Source organism: Microcaecilia unicolor, chromosome 10 (assembly GCF_901765095.1).
Source record: "Microcaecilia unicolor chromosome 10, aMicUni1.1, whole genome shotgun sequence".
Lineage (NCBI taxonomy): Eukaryota > Metazoa > Chordata > Amphibia > Gymnophiona > Siphonopidae > Microcaecilia > Microcaecilia unicolor.
Genome location: NC_044040.1, coordinates 61,152,288 through 61,177,836, shown reverse-complemented (window position 1 = coordinate 61,177,836; position 25,549 = coordinate 61,152,288). Strand labels below are relative to the sequence as shown.

General features: G+C 42.0%; 1 protein-coding gene across 1 annotated transcript in view; it reads right to left on the bottom strand.

The window, feature by feature from the left end:
* Positions 1-9,765: 9,765 nt before the first annotated feature.
* DOCK4 (dedicator of cytokinesis 4) overlaps positions 9,766-25,549 on the bottom strand; it is a 798,954-nt gene continuing 783,170 nt past the window's right edge. Inside the window, 2 exon segments of the mRNA XM_030215964.1 lie at positions 9,766-10,838; positions 20,704-20,765. Of these exon segments, the coding sequence (XP_030071824.1) occupies positions 10,419-10,838; positions 20,704-20,765 (482 nt within the window). The 3' untranslated portion in view covers positions 9,766-10,418.

Below are 25,549 nucleotides of genomic sequence, written 5' to 3'. Positions count from 1 at the left end.
TTTCTCCTAGACCACCTTATCTGTGGGCTACCCCACCTTTTTTTTTGGTCTAAGAGGGATAGGTTAGTTTCCTTAAGATAATTTCTTATTAATTATATTTTCCATAGTGGTTGACTTGTAATATATTTTGAAAGTTGCATAAATATAAAATTTAAAAAAGGTATAAAATTCAATGGTGATCTATTAAAAGGAGCAGCTGCTACAGGTCTCATTTTCTCCACTGCCCAATAGTAATCTTTTAAAGGCTCAGATAATACAGGTCTCAAGGCAGGCAATTCAGTCCAGAAAATATCACAAAAAGGGCATCCATCATCATTTAAAAGAACGATATACATGAAAACCTTTAAAAATGCCATGCCTCTGAAACAAAGCAGCTTATCAGGAATCCACAAAGCAAACTTTCACAGCTAAAAGAGAAACAGTTCTAAAATACTATAAAAACCAATATAAACATATGTTTACATTTTTCTCACCATAGTCACAGCTCTCTAGCCCTGCAGGCATAGATTGCACTTTAAAACTATCAGCATCACACTGAAAATGAAACTGGTGCTATAAAAGTCCATGCAAATGAGACTGGCACTGTAAAACAATTTAGTTTTATTTGTTATGCAATTATAATATACAAAATTATATACAAGCAAGCCTCTTGTACAGAAAAGTGAAGGGTACAAATAAATAAAGAAAAAAAAAGAGAATCAAATTCTCAGTATCATAAAGCAAATAAACCTTTTGTCCCCTTTATCACTAGTCCTCAATAATGTGGAGGTAGTCATCAAAAGGAAAAGAAGAAAATGTTCAAATAAAGGAAAAAGGAAAAACAGTGGAAGTACAGATAACCTCCAGTAATAATAAAATACAAATTAGCATCTTAAGTTGGACGAATGATTGGATCCGTTACATCAGATCCAGTTTTCCTATTAGCCACCAGGAAAGTATCACTTGGCCGATGAAAAAAGACATATTTAACAGACCAGTATTTAATATTGCACTTACATGGAAACTTCAAGAAAAGCAAAGCTCCTAATTGATGAGTAACACTTGGCCTTAATTAACAGAAATTCCGTCCTACGTCACTGTGTATCTCTAAAAACATCATTTCTAAAGATACACAGCATATGTTCTAATTCTGTTATTCAAAAACAGCACATCTCTATATTTACAGAAAGGATGTAGGATCAAATCCCTATCTGTTTTTAAGTCAGTCACAATAAGTGTTGTAGAGTCTTTAACTTCAGAATCCAAAGTCTCTAATAGCTCAGAAACATTCAGGTCCTTAGATCCCAAATTATCTTGTGCAACATCATCTTCTTTCTTCTTAGATACAGGTAAATGGAATATCTGAGTCATTGGAGAAACTGACTCCTTCAGAAGTTTCAAAATTTCCACCTAATATTTAACAAACATCTTTCATTGGGAAATTTATCCGGCTAAAGCTAGACTGATAATCATTCCTTGTTTGGACTATGTATCTCCACAACCATTTATATTTAGGTAACAAAGAACCCTCCTATATATGATTTAGGAAAAATTTGAAAGTCTTTTTTTCAACGGTGTATTTGGTACCTAGGGCACTGGGATGTAGTATGTGGAATCTGTCGATATGTTTGGTGCATAGGTCTTTTCAGTACGACTTTCTTTTTGTATTTGCAGATGTAAATTTATTCAACTCCTTTTCTTCTCTATTTTCTTCTTTGTATTTATTATTTACTAGTAAAAAAGGCCCGTTTCTGACACATATGAAACGGGCGCTAGCAAGGTTTTCCTCATAATGTGTATGTTTTGGAGAGTGTATGTGAGAGTGACTGTGTGTGATAGAGAGAGTGAAAGTGTGAGTGTGTGTGTGTGTGTGTGAGAGAGAGTGAGTCTGGGTGTGAGCGTGTCTGTGAGAGAGTGTGTGTGTGAGAATGAGAGTGTGTGCAATTGCGTATGGGAGACACAGTGTGATAGAGAGAGAGAGAGTGTGTTTCACACAGATACAGTGTGTGCGTGAATGAGAGTGTGTGTGAGGCACAGATTGTCTGTGAGACTGAGTGTATGAGACCAAGCGAGTATGTAAGTGACTGTGTGACACATAGAGAGTGAATGTGATACAATGTGAGACAGAGTGTATGAGAGTGAGAGACAGAAACACATTGTCTGTGAGAGAGAGAGTGTGTGTGTGTGTGACAGAGATACCTCCCTCCCTCCCTCCCTCTCTCTCTATGGTGTCAGGCCCCCCTCTTTCTCTGGTGTCTGAGATTGCTGCCACTGCACCTAAGCAATTGGTGTGCTGGAGGAGAGGAAGAGAGAGAGAGAGTGTGTGTGTGGGGTGGGGGGGATGTGTTGGAGGGGTTCAGCTTGGAAGAAGAGGGGTGTGGGGGATTCTGGATGCGCTGCCAGATGAAAGTAAGTGAGTATGTGTGTGTGTGTGTGTGTGGGGGGGGGTTCAGGAAGCAATGGCAGATGACAGAGTGAGGGAGTGTGTGTGTGTGGGGGGGGGGGGGGGCAGGGGGTACAGGAAGCGCTGCCAGATGAGAGAGTGAGTGTGTGTGTATGGGGTTTCATGAAGCGCTCCCATCCTTGAACCCCCTCCCCACCTCAGTCCCCTTCTCTCATTCAAGAACCCCCTCCCCAGTCTCTCCCATCCAAAAACCCCAGTCCCCTCCCCACCCGTCCCCTTCTCCAATCCGAGAACCCCCTCCCCAGTCTCTCCCATCCAAAAACCCCAGTGCCCTTCCCACCCGTCCCCTTCAAGCATCCAAGAACCCCCTCCCCACCTCAGTCTCCTTCTCCCATTCAAGAACCCCCTCCCCAGTCTCTCCCATCCAAAAACCCCAGTCCCCTCCCCACTCGTCCTCTTCAAGTATCCAAGAACCCCCTCCCCACCTCAGTCCCCTTCTCCCATTCAAGAATCCCAGTCCTCTCCCCATCCGTCCCCTTCTCCCATCCGAGAACCCCCTCCCCAGTCTCTCCCATCCAAGAACCCCAGTCCCCTCCCCACCCGTCCCCTTCAACTATCCAAGAACCCCCTCCCCAACCCCTTCTGCTTCTCCAATCCATGAACCCCTCCCACCTCAGTCTCCTTCCCATTTGAGAACCCCCTCCCCCCCACCTGAGAGCCCCACACCCTTCTCCCATCTGAGTCCCTCCCTACCTACCAGCTCCATTCTCCTGCCGCCCAGGCCCACCACCCTCACTGCCTTAAAAAAAACCCCAATTTGAAGCACTGGAGTAACAGGCAGCAGCGCCTCGCGTCTGCCCTTCTACTAAAAATCTCTTCCACGACGTCATTGGGCCTTCCCACATTGAGTCCCACCCGCCCTCGCGGTAATTGGAAGTTACCTGAGAGGAGGGCGGGACTCAATGTGGGAAGGCCCAATGACGTCGTCGAAGAGATTTTTAGTAGAAGGGCAGACGCGAGGCGCTGCTGCCTGTTATTCCAGCGCTTCAAATTGGGTTTTAAAGGCAGGACAGCGCCGGGAGCGGACTCGCAGCACCCCCCACCCGCTGACATCTGGGGCGGAGCGCCCCCACCACGTCACCGTCGCGCGTTGCTGGGAGAGGACTCGGAGCACCCCCCACCCGCTGACATCTGGGGCGGAGCGCCCCCACCACGTCGCCGTCGCGCGTTCCTGAACTTGGGAGGGAGGGAGAGTGGTGCTCGGGCGGTCGGGGCGGGGCTACCTGAGGCGCGCGGCGCGGTTGGTAGCCAGCGTTTCCTTGGCAGGGGGAGGAGTAGGGAAACACGCTCCGCGTGTTTCCCTACTCCTCCCCCTTCCTTGATGCGGTCCCTGAGGGCGGGGCAGCAAGTCGTTCAGTGGCTTCACCACCACGAACTTACGAACCGTTCTGGGAGTCTGAGTGACTTCAGAACGTTGTCCTCAGAACGTTGAGGGTGCCTTTTATTATATTAGATTGTAAACTGCTGTGCCAGTTCTTCAAAACAGTGGTATATCAAGCTAAATTAAACTAAACAAAGCAATTCAAAGCATGTTATGCATTTGTCACCCACTGGCAAGTGCATAACTTGCTCATGCACAGATTTAAAAAAAATATTCTTATAATACTGTATTTCCTTAGATTACTTCTGTATCTATAACCTCTTAACTATCTTATGCCCTCTCATTCCAGAGTTTTCCTTCATTTGAAAAAGGCTCACCTCCTGCACATTAATGCCATAGAGATATTTAAATGTCTCTATCGCATCCCCTCTCTCCCACCTTTCTTCCAAACTATACATATTGAGGTCCATAAGTCTGAAAATCCCCGGAGTAACAATTGACCGGAACCTCTCACTAGAGAATCAAGCAAAATCCACCATAAAGAAAATGTTCCACTCAATGTGGAAACTCAAGCGTGTGAAACCATTCTTCCCGAGGGAAACATTTCGCAACTTGATACAATCAATGGTACTGAGCCATGCAGACTACTGCAACGGAATCTATGCGGGCTGTAAAGAACAAATTATAAAGAAACTCCAGACTGCTCAAAACATAGCAGCCAGGTTTATATTTGGAAAATCATGTTTTGAAAGTGCCAAACCCCTCCGAGAAAAACTCCACTGGCTCCCAATCAAGAACGTATTGCCTTCAAAATCTGCTCTATGGTCCACAAAATTATCTACGGCAAAGCCCCAGGATACATGAAAGACCTCATAGACCTGCCAACCAGAAACACAACAAGATCAGCTCAAACCTATCTTAATCTCCACTACCCAAACAACAAAGGTCTCAAATACAAAACAATATATGCATCCAGCTTCTCCTATTTAAGCGCACAACTATGGAACACACTTCCAAAAACAGTAAAAACAACATACGACTACCTAAAGTTCCGGAAAAAACTAAAAATGAACCTGTTGCAAAAGGCATATACCCCACCAACCCAACATAAGAATCAGAGAACCTGCTACACAAAAACACCAAGAACTTAACTGACTCACCCCAGTCCCCCTCCTCCTACCAAATGTTTCCCAATATTGCTAACGCATATGAACCATATTCTACCACAATCACACTTTGTACTTGTGCACACTATGTATTTGTACAGTAATATGTAAGCCACATTGAGCCTGCAAATAGGTGGGACAATGTGGGATACAAATGTAACAAATAAATAAATAAGTAAGTCTGTCTCCATGTGCTTTATGAGAGAGACCATTGACCAGTTTTGCAGCTACCCTCTGGACAGACTCCATCTTGCTTATATCTTTTTAGGGTAGAATTTTTAAAAATAGTTTTACCCCGATCACATAATTATGTCATTTTTGCCATAGGCTCCCACCAAAGGTGATTTTAAGTTTAGTAATAATAATAGTATATCTGGTTGAGACCACGAGAGTGAGCTTACAGAATGCTTGGCTGACAATTTAAGTAAAATTGTGCAGTTTATCAAAGATAATGTTACATATCTAGTGCCATCTTAAGGCCATCCTCTCCTCATGATATAAGCACTTTAACAGAATGGAAGATAATGTGATAGAGGTAGCTACATTTCTTGAGGCGGTATTAACTGCTCCATGTTATCTGTTGGGTTAACCACTAACACATGGTAACTACCTCCAAGTCAACTATAAGGTGCATTCTCTGCTCCCCTCTGCATTAGTTAATACAGGAATTCCTGTATTAAATCTAGGAATTACTGTGTACTGATAGTTATGCAACACCTAGACAGTGTATGGTAAATCTTGTGTTAAATCGCTAATGTGGGAGTGTGGACAAAGTAGGCAATGCCCTTCATAGTTAATGCAGCGGTCGTTATTGTGTGTTGACAAAGCAGATAATGCAGAATAGTTAACATCACTTCAAGAGGTGTAGTTAACTGTATTGTGATATCTGCCATTCAGTTAAAATTCTGAACAACAAAATTCTGGGAATGTCCCTCTAACACAGCAGTTCCCGTGTGCCGTGGCATCCTGATTCACTGCAGTGAACTCTCAGGGGTGCTGCGGCAAATCCCACCCTCCCTCCCACCACCACTTGAACCTCTACTGCTCCTCCAATCCAGCGTCTGTCTCCTCTTCTGTCCCCGCTCCCTCCACACACACCCATCCTTGCTGTTGCCGCTGCTGCTTCTCTAGATTAGCACAGCAGCGGCAAAACAAGCTGCAGCCACATGGGGCTGGGCTCTTCATACACACAGCTGACAATCCTGCCTCCTCAAACATCATTTCCGGTTCCGGGGCACAGCTGACAGCCACATGTATGGAGAGTCCGGTCTTGCGTGGCTGTAGATTGTTTTGCTGCTGCTGCTCATCTAGAGAAGTGGCAGCAGCAGGGATGGGTGAGTGTAGGGTAGGGGCAGGGACATAGAGAAGGCAGACACTGGATTGGGGGGAGAAACACAGAAGGGTTTTAGGCTGGGTGGAAGGGTGAGGGAGGGAAGAAACTGGATGAAAGTGGGGAGAGAGAGAGGGCAGAGGCTGAATGAAAGTGATGAGAGAGGGATGGATGGGTGAGAGAAGAAGGGCAGACACTGGATGGAAGGGGAGAGAAGAGGGCAGCCGCTGGATGGTTGTGGAGAGAGAAGGAGGGCAGATGTTGGATAGAAAGGGAGAGAGAAGGGCAGACATTGGATGGAAAGGGAGAACTAAGGAAGGCAGACACTGGATGGAAGGAGGAAGAGGAGGGCAGACACTGAATAGAAAGGGGAGAGGAGGGCAGACACTGGATGGAAGGGGGGAGACGAGGGCATGCATGAGAAGGCTGAAACATGCCACCAATTTGCTTGCTGTGCAAGAAGCATGGAGCTTGGACCTTAGGCAGTGGTCTTCTTCAGCTGGTGGGGCTTAGGCATGCCCCAGGTGATAATTCCATTTTTTATGTGTATCTGATATGTGCAGCAAACTTTTTAAAAACATTTTTCTACCATGTGGTGCTAACCAGGCGGTAATTGGCAGTGTACGCATGCTGATGATTACCACCTGGTTAATGCGCGAGACCTTACTGCTAAGTCAATGGGTGGCGGTAAGGTCGGGCCCAAAATGGATGCGCCAATTTTTATTTTGCTGCATGCTTATTTTTGGCCACAAAAGGGCCTTTTTTGCAGGTGTGCTGAAAAATGGACCAGCGTGCATCTGATACACGTGCCTACAACAGTGCTGGCCATTTTTCGACACACCTTAGTACAAGGACCCCTAAGTTTGAAACCATACTTTCATGGGAGATGACATGCCATGCCGAAACTTAAAAACACATCTTCCAGAAAGTGTTATCAATTGTTTGTGTCAGAAAATAAGTCACACAGGGACAATGAAAATGTAAAGAGCTCATAAAATTGAAATGAGAACTTTATTTACAGTAGCCTTTTTAGTCTCTCTGTGCTGCAGTATATACAAACAAAATTCATATCGCAGCCTAGTGGAAACAAAAAGAGGGAAAATGGGCTTATAGGAACAATTTATCAAAAGCTGGCAAATACAGAACATATCATTCTCTCCTAACAGCAGTGAAGTATTCTTTTTAGGCCTGCTGTAGCACTGCATTCAATACTTTTTTACGCCTCTGTGATAAAGCAGGAAAAAGAGAAATGTTATTTTATGAGCGTCTCTTAATGTAATTATATTCCTTTTCCTATGTTTTAATCCGGTCTGCAGGTGCTCAGTCTACTCTTGTTTTCGGAGTCAACTTGTAAACCACTGGCAGTAATGAACTGGAGAAGAACTTGCCTAAATGGACACATTGCTTTATGTTTCAGTTCAGCTATAGTTTATAAGAGGAAATTAATCTGGGAAGAACAAAATATGCAACCACAGTGCCAGAGAAAAATTTGCTAAAAGTATTAATCAAGTCCATTTTATTTTGCATTTTCCATTTCAGTGGCAACCAACATGAAGCACTGATAAACAGAACATCAGAAAATGTTTTGCTGAAAAAAAAATGATTCCAGTAACATACACGTGATAAATTCAAGAATGTTGTCTGGAACCTTATGGGAAAAATGCAGGAGCAATTAACAAGAATTCATACTGTGTTCATAACACAATCCTATTATACTACACAGGAAAATTAAAGTATCTTTGTTAACATAGTTGTAATACCTTACTTAATTCTGAGGCATTACCTCATGATACCAATATACATATATATATTATATATATTTATATATGTCTATGTAGCATTCTGCAACTTGTATGGTGTGTTACAAACACAAAAATGTTACAATCAAAAGCCAAAGCTGCACTGAGGAGCTGCAGAAATTTTATTTTGCAAAGACTGCAGCATACAAAGCTAAAATTAATTTGTTCCTTTCTCAGTTATTAATATTCCAACTAAATCATAAATATTTTAACATATATTATTATTTTCTGACATTCAAAATTGTAAATTCAATATGGCTGAAATATTGTTAAAAGTTTGTATGTACAAATATTCATTTTCAATACACAAAGTATTTGGCATAATTATAACAATCATACTGCATACACAAGGAGTCTGCCTTATTTATACACATAATGGTATATTTTATTAAAACTAGCCAGTTATGTACAAAAATACTTGAACATTTATTATAGAAAACCTCTACAGCCATCTTTAACAGCATATATTTGCTGTGCAGTTCAATGGAGATAATGTAAAAAGTGATTTCTTTTCAGGCAAACTAGCAAAAAAAGAAAACCCCTCAAAAACCCAAACAAAAACCTCCAAATACGATAGCCTAAATTATTGTCCCAGCTAAAAAAAAAAAGTAAGACAGTAGATCAAATATATGACAAATTAAGATCATAGGTCTTTCACCATTTGAAGTGTTATAAACATTGAATAAAAGAAGCAATAATACAGCATACCTTTGTACAAGGTGCTTTCCACACTCCCATAACCATTCTTGAACACTTCATTGGTGTGCAGGTGCACAGCTGTGAAATCACAACCCAACCTGGACATTTTCACTTGCTCTACTGGACTTAAAGTGACTTTGCTTTTGCATACTGGAATGGTAATTTTTATGGTCAAGGAACCCAAAGTACTGTATAAAACTACATCTCTTTTGTGTGCAGATTAGATACTTGTAGTTTAATGCTCTTTATAGGGGGGGGGGGGGGGGGGGGGAACCCAACTGAGCTTCAAGATAAAATAAAACTCCCTCCACTACCAGTAACTTTTAATTTCTCCTGCACAAGGTCTAATCATACTAGTGCATTTTGTCCATATTCAATTGCTCACTGATTTAAGCCTTTTAATACAGAATCATAGTGAGCCTTACAGCACTATGGAGCCCTTTTATAAAGGGCTTGCCTTGCACCAATTTGGAACTACCAATGGGCTAACGCAGGAGCCCGGTGGTAATTTCCACCTCAGCGCATACCATTTGTGGTGCTACAAAAATATTTAGTAGTTTTGTAGCACCTGGGCTTACCTGGTGGTAATTGGGTGTGCCAATCCCTGTGATTAGTGCGGGCCCATTTCCTTTAAAAGAAAATACCCCTTTACCCACCCATGTAAATGGGGGCCATGGCACATGTGAAAAACACATGACAATGCTACCGCAGGCCCCCTGTTACCGCAGTTTGGTAAAAGGGGCCCTATGAGATTTAATCATCTTCAGACATTAACCATAGAACCACATTATTATTAGTGTTCATTAATAAAGCTGCTGAACCAAATGCATCAGTGATTTTAAGTGTATCAACATAAGAGTAAAATTTCACATTATTTATTGACTCCGTCTTGTATATTAATGCACCAGAGTATTGGTAAAATAATCTTAAAACATTAAGGGGTCCTTTTACTAAGACACAATAGCATTTTTAGCACACGCTAAGTGCTAGAGACACCCATAGGAATATATAGGTGTCTCTAGCAGTTAGCACATGCTAAAAACACTAGCGCTCCTTTGTAAAAGACCCCCTAAAGTTGCTTAATGTACGGACAACAGCCTGATGGAAATATTTTCCTGGGTTTAAATAACATGAATTAACTGTGAATGAAGCTACTCATTGGGATCCAAGCTTGTGAAAGCTATCGTTCACTTTTTTTTTTATGAGATCATCATGGATCATGAAGAACACAAAGCAGACCATGCTTGTCATTATGTTCCAGTTTAAAAGCAATTTTGTTAGAATATGTGTTAAGCTTACCAGTAACATCAAGTATATGACAAAAACTATATAACTAGAAATCTAATGTGCCCTGATTTTAATACTTAAGTTTTAAGAGTATAAAAAAGGATCAAAGAATCCTCTCAAAACATAATATATAAAAAGTCTTTAGCAACATTTCCTCCAGTTCTCAAACTGGAATACTTAAGTGGATTTTTTAAAATAATGACTGGTATGTCATCCCAGATCTTTTCAGAATGTGCAACATGAATTTTTTTTCCACTAATTCGCTCAGTTGAAACATTTTGTAGACTATTAAAGTGCCTACACTTCCTCCACACATAGCCATTTTGTCATCTGCAAGATATTCACTTCATATCAATGAAACTGCCACAATTTGTTATAACTGAGAAACTTTTCGAGGAAGAGGTCTAGGACGTGGTTCTGTCCGTCTGCTTCCATTTTCTAGATTGGTGGGACGGATGAGCTGGGGTTTAGGTGGGAGTGCTGGTGGATCTATAGCAATAGGTACGGACAGGCATTGAGGTAGTGGAACGGGACGCCTTAAAGTCCGTTCATACACACTGTAAGGCGGTGGAGTTTTACTGTCCTTCCTCATTGGCTCTTCTGAGATGCTATAGTTCGACAACATTACTTGTTGCTCAATGGCTTGGTTTTCAAAGCCAGATGTTTCTGATATGCTGCATCGGCTAAGGGAAGAGATGCCACTGCTGTAACTTCCAGAGAGTCCTGGTGAATTGGATACTAGTCCTGCAGGCTGATACTCCACAGGTGATGGAATGAAAGACTGTACAGAACCCTATTATAAAAAGAAAATAAATAATAAGCTATACAAGTAATTTTTTTCTAAAGGTTTACAAAAAGAGATTTTAAGTATTCTGATACACTACAGTCTTGATTATCCAATGTAAATGGGACCGAGCCATTGTCGGATAAGTGAAAAGTCAGATAATATGGAAAAAACAATGATAGCCCCTTAAAAATGCACAGAAAACATACTTAATGCATACAGAACAGGCATAGGGTTTCTGCATTTAAAATATTAACATTAACCAGCAACCAGCATGTGAAGCTGGAAAACAGGAACCTGTGCACTTCTTAATGGCAATGTGATGACATCACTGGGGAGAGGGGGATGTCTGTCAGATATGCTGAATGGTCAGATTAGTGAAGGTTGAATAAATGAGACTGTACTGTAGTTTTATTTTATATACTAAGTCACAAATGTTTTTTAAATGTATTTTTATGTCAAACGGTTTTGACTATGTTAGCATGCCACTGAATTATGATTTGTAGAGTGGGAACATGAAAAATTCATTCATACAATGCCACTTTTCTGAAGTGAACTCTGAGAGTTTGATTGATGACATGATATAAAACCTGTGAGAAATGCACCTTGCTGAATACATTTAAGAAAAATCAACTAGATTGGCCACCTGGTCATTAACTGTCAACATATTCTATATTTCTCCAAAAATAATCAGACGATTGTACTGGAGGCAAACATTTTTTGATCAAGTTTGATGCTGCTATTAGCTTTTCTGCTCACAGTATGAAATCTTATAAATATTAACAGTTTCTTGGACCAAATAAAATGTTATGTTGTCTATTCTTGTAATATAGTACCCTCTAGTGGCAAATCTCTGGATATTCATGATATTCCCACCCTACCATTAATACCACAAACTGGATTTCTATTTCATTTTCAACTTTAAAACAAAATGAAGTAGAAATCAAACAAAAATAATTCTTCAAATATTTCAGTGTTGTACATTCTTAAGAAAAAATGTCTAAATGTGATCATAGAAGCAAAACACACCAGTGGAGGCCCTTAGTCTGGAATAACATCTTTCAGTTTATTAAAGGGGATCCTTTTAGTAAGGCGCATTAAGCAGCTAATATGGGTTTTATTGTGCAGTATACATTAGCATGAATCTATGCTAATGTCTTGTGAATAAAAAAAAAAAACGGCAAGTGTGGTAACCCCTCTTCCCCCCCGTGTTAGATGCTTAATGTGGAATGGGCAGAAGCTGGGCGTAACATGAATGGGCAGAGTGGTTGGCTGTGACAGCTAGCATGCAGGTTGGTGCTGAGTGCTGTCACAACCGATTATAGTGTAGCTTAACTTACTGTCACCTCAAGAGGAGGTGGTAAGTGCAGCTGAGGGTGCTGTATCGCTGCTTCTCCTTTTCTGATCTCTACTAAACAGTGACAGCATCCCTTCCAATCCCCCATCCAAAATCTCACCCCTCTGGGAACAAGCCCTGCCACTCCAGAGCTTGACCCTACCCCTAACATCCCTCCCTAGGACTTACCTGGGGGTCTCCATGGTGGTCTAGTGGTACCCAGGTGGCAACAGAGCCTCTCTGCTGTCACCTAGGTCTGTGTCTGGTTCCAAAATGGTCACCACAACACCTAGCTATCATCTCTTGGTTCTACATGATCTCTAGTGGTCATCTTGTAATACTACTGTAAGGGTCAAGGTGGCCAATTTGGGATCCCAGTACAGTCCTGACCAGCAACAGAGAGGCCCTTTTGCTGTCCAGGTACCACTGGACCACCATTGAGACCCCCCAATTAGGTCCTGAGAGGAAGGGGGATCAGGGGGGTGGGGGAGTAGTTGGGCTCTGGGGACAAGGCTTGTTCCAGGGTGGGGGCAAATTTTGGATGTGGTGATTGGAAGGGGCTTTCATTGTTGAAGGAGGATCAGAAGGAGGGAGATGTTGGGAGGGAAATCTGATGTGTGGGATAATGTCAGGAGAAAGACCTGATGTGCAGAGTGATGCTGGGGGTAACTAGATGTGTGTGTTTGTCTTTGTGGGGCCTGCACTGCATTACATACATGTGGTAAGATTCTGCCCTGTGCGATAAATGCAGGGCAGATACTGGACATGCCCCCTGCATTTACCACAAAGGCTTTGCTTTTATCACACTGTAACTTTTGTGTTTAAGGTACAGTAAATGTATAAACTTACCACATTTTAGTAAATGAGCTACATAGGCTTGGTGGTTAATATCCAAACTATAATAATAGAAATCTACTTGTATTGAACTAGCTCTATCTTTAATCAGAAAGTATATGCAGTACATTTTACATAAATATATGCAAGGGAATGTTTTCTTGATCTTTATTGGGTAGATTTTGTATAATGCTATTAAACAGAAATATACATACCCATTTTCCAAAGATGGGAAAAAGAAAATAAAGACTACTAGGTATGTGCATTTCTTAAAGCACATTCAGGGTCCCTCCTAGTAAAACACAGTAAAATTGGCAGTTACCATGGCTTAATGCAGGGTTTTTTTTCTACAAGACAGCTGCAAATTTTAATTTGCACCTAGTAGGGATGTTCCCATTATTTTTAATGCAGAATCAGATTAATGTGCAGTACCTGCTCACAGCTAACATGGAAACACTTTGCACCTTCGAAAGAGAAGGACACCCATCTTTCGACACAAATCAGGAGATAGGCATCCTTCTCTGAGGGTCACCCAAATCGACATAATTGAAAGCCGATTTTGGGCGTCCCCAACTGCTTCCTGTTGCAGGGATGACCAAAGTTCCTGGGGGTGTGTCGGAGGCGTAGCGAAGGTGGGACTGGGGCATGCCTAACAGATGGGTGTCCTCGAGCGATAATGGAAAAAAGAAGGGTGTCCCTGACGAGCACTTGGCTGACTTTACTTGGTCCATTTTTTCTTATGACCAAGCCTCAAAAAGGTGCGTGAACTGACCAGATGACCACTGGAGGGAATGATGACCTCCCCTGACTCCCCCAGTGGTGACTAACCCCCTCCCACCCTGAAAAAAAACAACTTTAAAAACTTTTTTTGCCAGCCTGAAATGTCATACTTGGGTCCATCACAGCAGTATGCACGTCCCTGGGAGGGGAGGTATGTGTGTGTCAGCGGAGGCATAGCGAAGGCATGGATGTCCTTCATTCAAACATTTTGGACATCCTGAACTGCCCCCCCCCCCATAGGGACAGCCAAATTTCAAGGGAGTGGAGTGGAGGAGTGGCCTGGTGATTAGAGCACTGGTCTTGCAATCCAGAGGTGGCTGGTTCAAATCCCACTGCTGCTACTTGTGATCCAAAATCCAAATAAATAAAGGGGGTGTTGGAGGCATAGCAGGCATGGACGTCCTTCTCACAGAAACATCCACATTTTGGACATCCTCAACTGCCATTGCAGGGAAAGAGGCATAGCGAAGGATGTCCTTCACCCATACTAAAAAAAAAAAAAAGACGTCCCTGAGAAGCACTTGGATGTTTTCACCTGGACGTGTATTTTTCTAAGGTTGTAGACGGCTATTATACACACAACTTGTCTGCATGTATGAAGCCAGCCACGCATAATGCTTGGCTGCTCTACACTGGCTTCCCCTCCTTAGGAAGGATATCATGTGCAAATGAGCTAACAGTGAGCAGCTCATTTGCAAGCGATTTCCTTCATGCATGCCCGTTCCTTTCCAAATCGCTAAGGGATCCGTAAGGGAAGGGCTTTTTCCATTCAGTTAGTGCATCAGTTAGTCCACTGCAGTGCCCCCTAGGGTGCCCGGTTGGTGTCCTGGCATGTCAGGGGGATCAGTGCACTACGAATGCTGGCTCCTCCCATGACCAAATGAGTTGGATTTGTTCATTTTTGAGATGGGCGTCCTCGGTTTCCATTATCGCCGAAAACCGGGGACGACCATTTCTAAGGTCGACCTAAATGTTGAGATTTCGGCGTCCCTGACCATATTATCGAAACGAAAGATGGCCGCCCATCTTGTTTCGATAATATGGGTTTCCCCGCTCCTTTGCGAGGACGCCCTCAGGAAATCTTGGGCGCCCCATTCGATTATGCCCCTCCATGTGGTCCATAATTAACTCTGCATTAGGCAGCTAGTGTGCGTTATGTGCAGGGCATTAATTGCTAAATGCTTTCCATGTCCACTGCCATTCCACCTGACACAAAAAGAACAGGGTCCGAGTCTATATATGGAGCTTAAAAATCTGCACAGAAAGCATTTAGGTGTGCATCTTATAGAATACTAGGAGTAATGCGCCTCACTGCAAAGAGTCAGGCATGAGCACTTACTCCAGTCTTTGACATGGTGTAAGTGCTTGTGTCTAAAGTTAGGTGCACAACTGTGAAGTTATCCTAATGTTCTATAATGGCAAATCTACATCAATGTACAAGGCCAAAGTGGTAATGTTACCCAAATCTGGAAAAGACAGCATGAAATGTGCCAGTTACAAGCCCATAGCACTACTAAATACTGACATGAAGATCTTTGCCAAAGTGTTAGTTAGAGAATGTACTTCTGCAGTTAGTATATCATGACCAACCTGGATTTTTAGACGGTGGGTGATAGGTGACAACTTGCAGAGAGTACGTAAACAGAATGAAGTTGAAGACTCTCTGCATCGCCATAGATCTTCGGCCTATGATGGCTTGTTAAAGTGGTTTACATGTTATTTACAGGCACTCGTTTTGTACCTGTGTCAATTGAGGGCTAAGTGACTACCCAGAGTCACAAGGAGCTGCAGTAGGAATTAAAGAGGCTGATTTGGATTTAGTGGCGACCACAGAAACATGGTTCACAGAGAACTATGACTGGGATATAGTTATATGAAGCTATAATCTAGTCAGGAAAGATAGGGTAGGAAGAAAGGGAGGGGGAGTGACATTCTATGTTAAAGATAATATTAAATCCACACAATTACAGGGCCTACAGGGTAAGGAAGAGGCACGGTGGGTCAATCTGGAAAGATGGAATGGCAAATGTATTTACATTGGTATGATATACAGGCCTCCTTCACAGTCAGAATAAGTGGTCAGAGATTTAATTGAAAACATTCAAAATATAGTTGTGAATGGGGAAGTACTACTAATAGATAATTTTAATTTGCCAGATGTTGGTCCTTGTATCTCTACTATGGGGTCTTTTAGAAGCAGGGAGATCCTGGATTCTCTACAGGGGGACCTATTCCAGTAGTTGGTAATGGAATCCATGCGGGATGAGACCATACTGGACTTAGTGTTTACAAATGGGGAGAGTGTTTCTAATGTTATAGTAGGTGATCATCTGGCATTCAGTGATCATCACATGGCGTGGTTCAATATTAAGATAGGTGTGGATAGGGTTCATTCAAAAATCAAGGCTGTAGACTTAAAAAAAACTTTATTCAGAAGGGGGATTATCTCAAGGAATTGCTGTCTTGATGGGAACATCTACAAGAAGTTGGAAAGCAGTGGGCAAAATTGAAAAGAGCTATTGTAAGGGCAACAAACCTTTTTGTAAGGAAAGTAAATAAAAGTAAGAGGAAAAGGAGGCCACTTTGGCCATCAAAAGTAGTAGCTGAAAAGGTAAGGAAAAAGAGGTTAGCTTTTATACATTATAAGAGTTTGCAAAAAGAGGAAGACAGGTGGCAATATTTGGAAAAGCTAAAAAGAAGCTGGTAGAGTAGTCAGGAAAGCAAAGATGCAAAAGGAAGAAAAAAAAAATAGCCAATATGGTAAAATGAGGGGGGGGGGGGGGGGGGAACGGCACAATACATTTTTTAGATATGTTAGTGATAGGAGGAAGTGCAAAGGTGGCACTGTGAGACTCAAAGGTGAAGGGGAGGAATATGTAGAAGCTGATAAAGATAACAAGACGGAATTGCTTAACAAATATCTCTGTTCTGTATTTATAACTGAAGGGCTGGGAGCAGGAATGCAGAAGACAAACACAAATAGGAATGGAGTGGGGTAGTCCCTGAATGATTTTCAGAGGACTGTGTTCATGAACAGCTGGCTAAACTAAAGGTGGACAAAGCGATGGGGCCGGACGGCATACATCCGAGGGTACTGAAGGAACTTAGAGAAATTCTAGCGGCTCTGCTAGCAGTTTCAATGCTTCTCTAGAGTTGGGAGTGGTCCTGGAGAACTGGAGAAGAGCAGAAGTGGTCCCTCTCCACAAAAATGGAAGTAAGGAAGAGGTTGGGAACTACAGGCCAGTAAGTGTGACTTCTGTGGCAAGTAAATTAATAGAAACACTTTTAAAACATAGAATAGTAAAGTTTTTGGTGTCCAATGGATTACGGGACCTGAGGCAACATGGTTTCATTAAAGGCAAGTCTTGTCAGACAAATCTGATTAATTTCTTTGACTGGGTGGATTGAGTTGGATAGAGGGAGAGCTCTAGATGTGGTGTATTTAGAGTTTAGCAAAGCCTTTGAAACGATTCCACATAGATGACTAATAATTATTTAAAAATAAATAAATCAATAATTAAATAATTTGAGTGCCCTCAGTATGGGTCCTAAAGTGACTGACTGGGTTAGGAACCGGTTGAGTGTAAGACGACAGAGGATAATGGTAAATGGAGCTCATTCTGAGGAAAGGTATGTTTACCACTGGTGTGCCGCAAGGTTTGGTTCTTTGGCTGGTTCTTTTTAACATTTTTGTAAGCAATATTGCTGAAGGGATGTCTGGTAAGGTTTGCCTCTTTGCAGATGGTACCAAAATCTTCAATAGGGTAGACACCCCTGTTGGTGTGGATAGCATGAAGAAGGACTTAGCGAAGCTACAAGAATGGTCTTGAATATGGCAGCTTAGATTTAATGCTGAAAAATGCAGGATTATATATCTGGGCTGCAAAACCCCAAGGGAATGGTACAGTTTAGGGGGTGAGGAACTTTTGTGCATGAAAGATTAGCAGGACTTGGGTGTGATCGTATGTGATGATCTTAAGGTGGCCAAACAGGTAGAAAAAGGCAATGGCAAAAGCTAGAAGGATGCTTGGGTACATAGGAAGAGGAATGGTCAGTAGGAAAAAGGAGGTGATGATGCCCCTGTATAAGACTCTTATGAGACCTCATTTAGAATATTGTGTACAGTTCTGGAGATTGCATCTTCAAAAGTATATAAACAGGATGGATTCGGTCCAGAGGTCAGCTACTAAAATGAACACTGTTCTTCGTTGTAAAGTGTATAGGGACAGCCTTAAAGATCTCAATAAGTATACTTTGGAAGAAAGGTGGGAGAGGGCATATACGATAGAAATATTTAAATACTTATGTGGCATAAATGCACAGGCAGTGAGTCTTTTTCACTTGAAAGGAAGCTCTGGAATAAGGGGTCATAGGATGAAGGTGAAATGGGATAGACTCAGAAATAACTTGTGGAAATACTTCTTCATGGAAAGGGTAGTAAATTTGTGGAACAGCCTCCTGGTGGAAGTGATGGCGATGAAAACAGTATCTGAATTCAAGAGAGCTTGGGACAAGTACATAGGGAGTGATAGATAGGCAGACTGGGTAGGCCATATGGTCTTTGTCTACATTTTTCTAAGTTTCTATAAAAGGCAGTATATCAAATCTTATTCCCTTTCCCTTACTAAGGTGGAAATTGTGAGGTCTGGAGGATTAATTTATTTTTTTTACCTATTTCTATCATCACTTCATATTGACCCTCTCTCTTCAACCATCCCCTTACAGTACTTTTCCAACTATTCCCTTTCAGTCACCCACTCTCACCCTCCAATCCCTTCCCAGGAGCCTCTTCTCTGTAAATACTCTATTCCTTACGCTCCTTCTCCCTTTCTCTTGCTTTCCTCTGCTTCTGTTTGACCAGTATCCCTCTCACACACTCCCATACTCTTCCTTCCTCCTCCTGCACAGCCAGCTTACTGCTCATATTGATGTCAGTAGGCAGATGCTACCCCCTTTTAAGGGGCCTGTATCCTGAACAGTCGCAGGGATGTTTTTTCCTAACAAACTCTAGGCACCTGAGACTTGGGCTTGCTGTTTTCAGCCCAATTTATACCACCAGGATCATTATGAGGTGCAGTAAATAATCCACAAATCTGTGATGTCCTCTGGACCATGGAGAGAGAGAGAGATGTAGAGGAGGATGCCAGAGGCTAAGGACAGAAAAGGCCGGGGCTTGCCTAAGGAGTAGCGAAGATGTGAGGGAAGCCAGGCTGCTAGTGCTGCAGAAAGGCTGGTCAGTCAGCACAAAAACAGTGAGTTCCAGTAAGGGATGTTAACTACTCACCTCCCCACCTCCTCAGAACAGTAGCGTTTCTGGCAAAGGGAGGGAAAACCAGAGGATGATGGGAATAAAAGCAGCAGTGTAAATTGATAAAAATCTGCAAGAAGGGATGGAACTGTGTAATAAATGAAGCCAATTAGCTATGTTAGGGATCTGGGGAACATATGCAGTGCTGCAAACAGGTCAGGTTTTCTCCTTTGTGACTGATTTTCTCCTACAGCTTTCTCTTTTTTATTTTGTTACATTTGTACCCCGCGCTTTCCCACTCATGGCAGGCTCAATGCGGCAATGGAGAGTTAAGTGACTTGCCCAGAGTCACAAGGAGCTGCCTGTGCCTGAAGTGGGAATTGAACTCAGTTCCTCAGTTCCCCAGGACCAAAGTCCACCACCCTAACCACTAGGCCACTCCTCAGCACTCCTTCTGGGCACTGGCAGGGTAGGTCATCTGAAAGAGCTCTGTTCCTGTAATATATGTGTTTCCTTGCCCCACAGCTTTCTCCCTATCTTCAGCAGCATGTGGGGAATATTCTGATAGTTGGCTTTTGTCCTGGCCACGGAACTGTAATAGCTTGCTTTGCTGTTCCTGGCCCACTGCATTCTACATGCTTTTCCCACTTGCTGAACGTATTTATGTTTCAAGATGCAGCGTCTGGCAGAAGAGAAGAGCAGCTGCCTGATGGTCTTGCGACACACAAGTGTATTGCAATACACTGGTTGAGAACCACTGGTCTAAAAAGAAGTTAATACTGAGGCTTTATAGAGTTCTAGGATTTACATACAGGAAGAGTACGTCTATCCCCACAAAGTGACCTGGAAAATATGGTTCAAGTATTTACTTCGGAAAGATATTTGGCAAGGGGTATATCACCACGTACATCACTGTCCACAAAATATTAGCAGAGCAGATGTAATACATTCTGGTTCCCAGGGTGTACTGGACCCTTATAAGGGAACAAAAAATTAAAAACAGGCAGAAGGAGAATGTAGGACAGTGCTGGAAAGTTTGCAGCAAGAGAGGTTGCTGTAAACTCGTGTGGAGGGATTGTACAATTATCAGGAAGTTTTGGGGAGTAGTATGGGACACTATTATGGGTTGGACAAGTGGGATGATATACTTGCCTGCTTATTCAGGGTAGAAGGAGAGGAGGGAATTTGGAGGGGAGTTTGGAGAGGAGGGAATAGGGGAGTATACAATTTGTTTTTAATGGCTAAATTGGCTCTATCAAGTTGGAGGCTGTTCACACAAACTAGGACTGGTTGCTGGCCTGTGAAGAATAAAATGTCTGACATTATGCACCAATTGCGTGGAACTCTGGAGGATTTCAAAGGACCTAGGTGAGATTTGTGTGGTGAATCTTCACTGTAGGGTCTCAAGATATTGGGGGGGGGGGGGGGGATGCCCCCAAGTAAATTGCATATCACAATGGAGGTTCAATGATAGCTGATCAACTATTCAAAACTTGAGATTACTGTATACATTATCACATTTGGTGGGTCATGAGAATTACAGTTTAACATTTCTGATATATAGAGATAAAGAACATCATATTATGTATCATATGTATATTATATATCTATACAATTTATTTCAATCGAAATATCTATATTGATGTGTATATACACATATATACAAACCACTGTACCTTCATTGGAGATCTTCCAATAGGAGAAGGAGAAATGGAAGCCACATTTCTTGCTGGTGAAACTGTGAAATGCAAATAGTTCCAGATCAAATTTGATGATTATGATCATGAGGGAGCTATTCAGTGGGATGGCCAACATATAGTTATATGAATATGGTGTAACTTTATGAATTTTTAGCCAGTTATGCATTCAGTGCCCACATAACTTTACATTCCTGCTATACCAGCATTTAGACTTGAATGCATAAGTTAAATGGAGACTAGCAAATACACCATGAAATTACATAGTAATATATTTAAAGCAAGTAAGAAAATATGTTTTTTCATTTAATACATGGTTAAGGGTCATGGATGTGATACACCACCTTTCTGTGGTAAAACCAAAGCAGTTTACACATTATCCCTCGGATTCTATATAGCACGACTTAAGTTGTGTGCAGAAATCCAGTCGTATTCTGGATTTGCATGTGCAACTTAATTAGTTAACGCAAATCAGTTCTGATAAATGCCACTTAACAAGCAAACATTGACACTAATTGTCAGTAATTAGAATTTACGCACAGAACTGTCTAAGCGTATTCTATAACATGATGCACATAAATTCTAAGTCGCATAGTTGAAAAGGGGCATGGTCATGGGCGTGGAATGGGCAGGTCATGGGTGCTTCTAAAAGCTATGCGCGTTGTTATAGAATACACCTGATCCATACATAATTTAGGCATTGGCATTTACACCAAGTTTTACTTGGCGTAACTGCCTGCAACTAATTTTAATTGCATGGATGGACGCTTGGTGTATTCTATAAACAGCACTAAAATTTAGACTTATTCTATAAAGTATGCCAAAATGTAGGCATACTTTATAGAATACGCCTAGGCGTATTTTGTTTCAGCGCCAATTTTTTTAGGCATGATATATAGAATCTAGTCCAATATGCAGGTACTTTCCCTGTTCCTAGTGGGCTTACAATCTAAGTTTTTGTACCTGGGGCAATGGAAGGTTAAGTGACTTGCCCAGGATCACAATGACCCATAGTGGGAATTGAATCCAGTTCCTCAGGTTCTCAGCCCTCTGCACTTATCATAAGATTACTCATTGCTGGAGGATATGATAATAGTAGTTAGGGTGGTTTAAGAAAGGTTTGTATAAATTCCTGGAGGTTAAGTCCATAAACTGTTATTAAGGTAAACCTTTGGAAAGCCACTCCTTATTCCTGGGGTTTGGTAGAATGGAATTTTGCTTCTTCTTGGGATTCTACCAGGTACTTGTGACCTGGCTTGGCCGTTGTCTGAAACCGAACATTGAGCTTGATAGACTCTTGTCTGACACAGCATATGACATTTCTTAAGCTCTTAATATTATTAAGTACTTTCTTTTGAATTTTAATTCTCAGCAAGAAAATAATCTCATTTTCATATCCACTGAACTACACAGAAATAGTTATTCACATCTCTTAAAAGGTTACAGTATAACTTCGTACAAGTGTGTAAGTAGCTAAGGGGTGTAGTTATCAACTTGGGCTATCATTAAAACGTTATTGTATCACTAACGTATTCTATTTTAGCATAGGTCCTATTTTATGCAATGAGACCTAGTTACTAATAATCTTAATGGCAGCCTACATTGATAACTTTCTCCTTAAATGGCTGTGCATGTAAAACTAGGTAAGTATTTTGACACAGTGGACCCGTGATATTTTGTTATCCCGTTTGTTGAATTGCTGTGTCATGGGCTCAGCTTATGCATGGTTTTCTTCCTATTTGAAGAGTAAATCCCGATAAGTTTGTTGGGGAGCAGCTTCTTCTGACCTGTGACGTCAAGGGGTACTCTAGGGATTGCTGCTCTTCCTCACATTATTTAATGTCTATATGTACCTGCTGACCACTTTATTGAGGAAGCTGGTATTACATACTTGGTGAGGGTACTATTCTAAATCTTTTTTTTTTTTACATAAACACTGTATTACATGTGTAAACGGCCTCTTATAAAATTAGGTAATGCCTAAAAGTATGTTTTAATACTTGTAGAGTAGATATGCTCAGGGGAGGAGCTTGGCTGGAGTGTGGGTGGAATCACAATATGTTTATGTGTAAATTTTATAAAATACCTATATGTATGCACATTATGCACTAAGATTTAGGACTGTTCCCACACAGGTGCAAATGTTAATACCCATAATGTAGATGCTTTTTTTCTGCAGGCTTTGTGCTAGTATTTTATTTTAAAAAAATATATAGGCATCTATGTGTCTTTATAAGATAGGCACCTTTCTTGTCTATTAACTTAGGCAGACCACACCACAAAGGAGGCACTAGTCTCACACCAGTTTAAAAACTCTTACAAACCTTTAATAAGATAAGTACCTGACATGGCCATGTTTCAGTAAAACCTGCATCTGGGGTATAACAATAGGTCTAACAAAGCACTAGAATCACCATTAGGCAATGGTGTAAATTACACACAAAAGATCAATTTGCGGTAAATTAAAATTAAAAATGAAACAAGAGCCAAAGGCTCTTGTTGGTTATACCCCTAATGCTGGTTTTAACGCCAAGTGTTTAATCTGATGTTACCAAAAAGTTTGAAGAGTTTTTTTAGTTGTTGTATTGGACAGATGTCTCCTTTCTAATGATCTACTATTCCACTCTATGCATCCTGAGGACCTTTGCCCAGTTGGTGTCCTGGCATGTCAGGGGGACCAGTGCACTAGAAATGCTGGCTCCTCCCATGTCCAAATGGCTTGCATTTGGATGTTTTTGACTCGGACGTCTTTGGTTTCGAAAATCGCCGAAAGTCAAAGACCTCGAAATCCAAGGGCGTCCAAATATAGGGACGTCTTTGGATTTGGAGGTCTTTAATGGTATTTTTGAAACAGATTTGGACGTTTTACAAAGACGTCCAAATCCAAACTTATATGTTTCTTTCGAAAATGCCCCTCCACATAATCCCTATAGTGCAGTGCTGCTCAATACAAGAACTTTTCTGAAATCTGGACTTCCCAGGAAGCAAGTGTAAATCCCAACATTGATCTTCATTAACACAGATGTGCATTCCCCTTCTGAAATGGGGAATACATGTTGCTGGGAAATATTCAGCCTACGGCAGTCAGCGTTAAAAAAAATGATGACAGCTGTGGGCAGAATTAGCCCCAGATATTCAGTGTTGGGCTATGTCTGGGCACTGTCACTGAATATCTGGGCCTAATTGATATTTATTCAGCTAATAAGATAGTTATGTGGGCCTCGGCTGAATATCAGCTGGGACCCACATAACAAAAATGGTCTTATGTCCCTTTGATCCTCCCTCCCAATCCTACCCTGTTATATAGCCTCCCCAACCCCCAAAGGTCCATAGTCCCCCCTACTCAGGATAGCACCCCATGCTTTCCTGAAGTCCCTTGTGGTCCAGGTGGGTGGTGGGAATGAGTGAAGTTTGCTCCTGCCCCATCATCCCACTGGACCACTAGGAACTTCAGGTAGGCCCGGAGGGAGCCTATCTTGTTAAGGATGTAAAAAGAATTGAAGCGGTGCAAAGAAAAGCTACGAGAATGGTATGGGATTTGCGTTACAAGACGTATGAGGAGAGACTTGCTGAACTAAACATGTATACTCTGGAGGAAAGGAGAAACAGGGGTGATATGATATAGACGTTCAAATATTTGAAAGGTATTAATCTGCAAACGAACCTTTTCCAGAGATGGGAAGATGGTAGAATGAGAGGACATGAAATGAGATTGAAGGGGGGCAGACTCAAGAAAAATGTCAGTAAGTATTTTTTCACGGAGAGAGTAGTGGATGCTTGGAATGCCCTCCCGCGGGAGGTGGTGGAAATGAAAACTGTAACGGAATTCAAACATGCGTGGGATAAGCATAAAGGAATCCTGTGCCGAAGGAATGGATCCTCAGGAGCTTAGTCAAAATCGGGAGGCGGGGCTGGTGGTTGGGAGGCGGGGATAGTGCTGGGCAGACTTATACGGTCTGTGCCAGAGCCGGTGGTGGGAAGTGGGGATAGTGCTTGGCAGACTTATATGGTCTGTGCCACAGCTGGTGGTTGAGAGGCGGGGCTGGTGGTTTGGAGGCGGGGATAGTGCTGGGCAGACTTATACGGTCTGTGCCCTTAAGAGCACAGGTACAAATCAAAGTAGGGTATACACAAAAAGTAGCAAATATGAGTTATCTTGTTGGGCAGACTGGATGGACCGTGCAGGTCTTTTTCTGCCGTCATCTACTATGTTACTATGTATCCTGAGTGGGAGATGAGAGGTAAAGATGGGAGAGGATATGGATCTGTAGGTTGTCTCATTGGGGGAAGGGTTGGGGGGGGCTATAGACCTCACTGAGGTTGGGGGGAGGGAATGGAAAGGCATGAGACCATTTGTTATGCAGGTTCTGGTCAATATCCAGTGCTGAGGCCCACATAGCTATCTGGGTGAATTCGCTAAGTTAGCTATGTGGGTGCTGGCACTGAATATTGCCAGTACCTAAGTAAATGCATGCTCCTACCCAATTCCACCCCATCTACCACCCCTGACCTACTTGCTTCTGACATGGTTGTTTTGTGCCAATATTCAGCAGCATTGCCCAGATAAGTGCCTCTCCTGGTTTGCTTTGAATACTAGGCGGGTTTATTTTTTAGTCCTGCCCTAATTCTGCTCATAACATGCCGACCACATCCCTTTGCCAAATGCATCTTTTTGTGCTTTAGACATATATATCCCAGCTTTTTAAAACTGGGATTTAGATATGTATGCAATGTACACATCTAAATGCCAGTTTCTGCATGTCTAAAACATGAATAGTTCTTCAAAAATAAGCATCATAATTCATGGAAGATGTATGTAGAAATA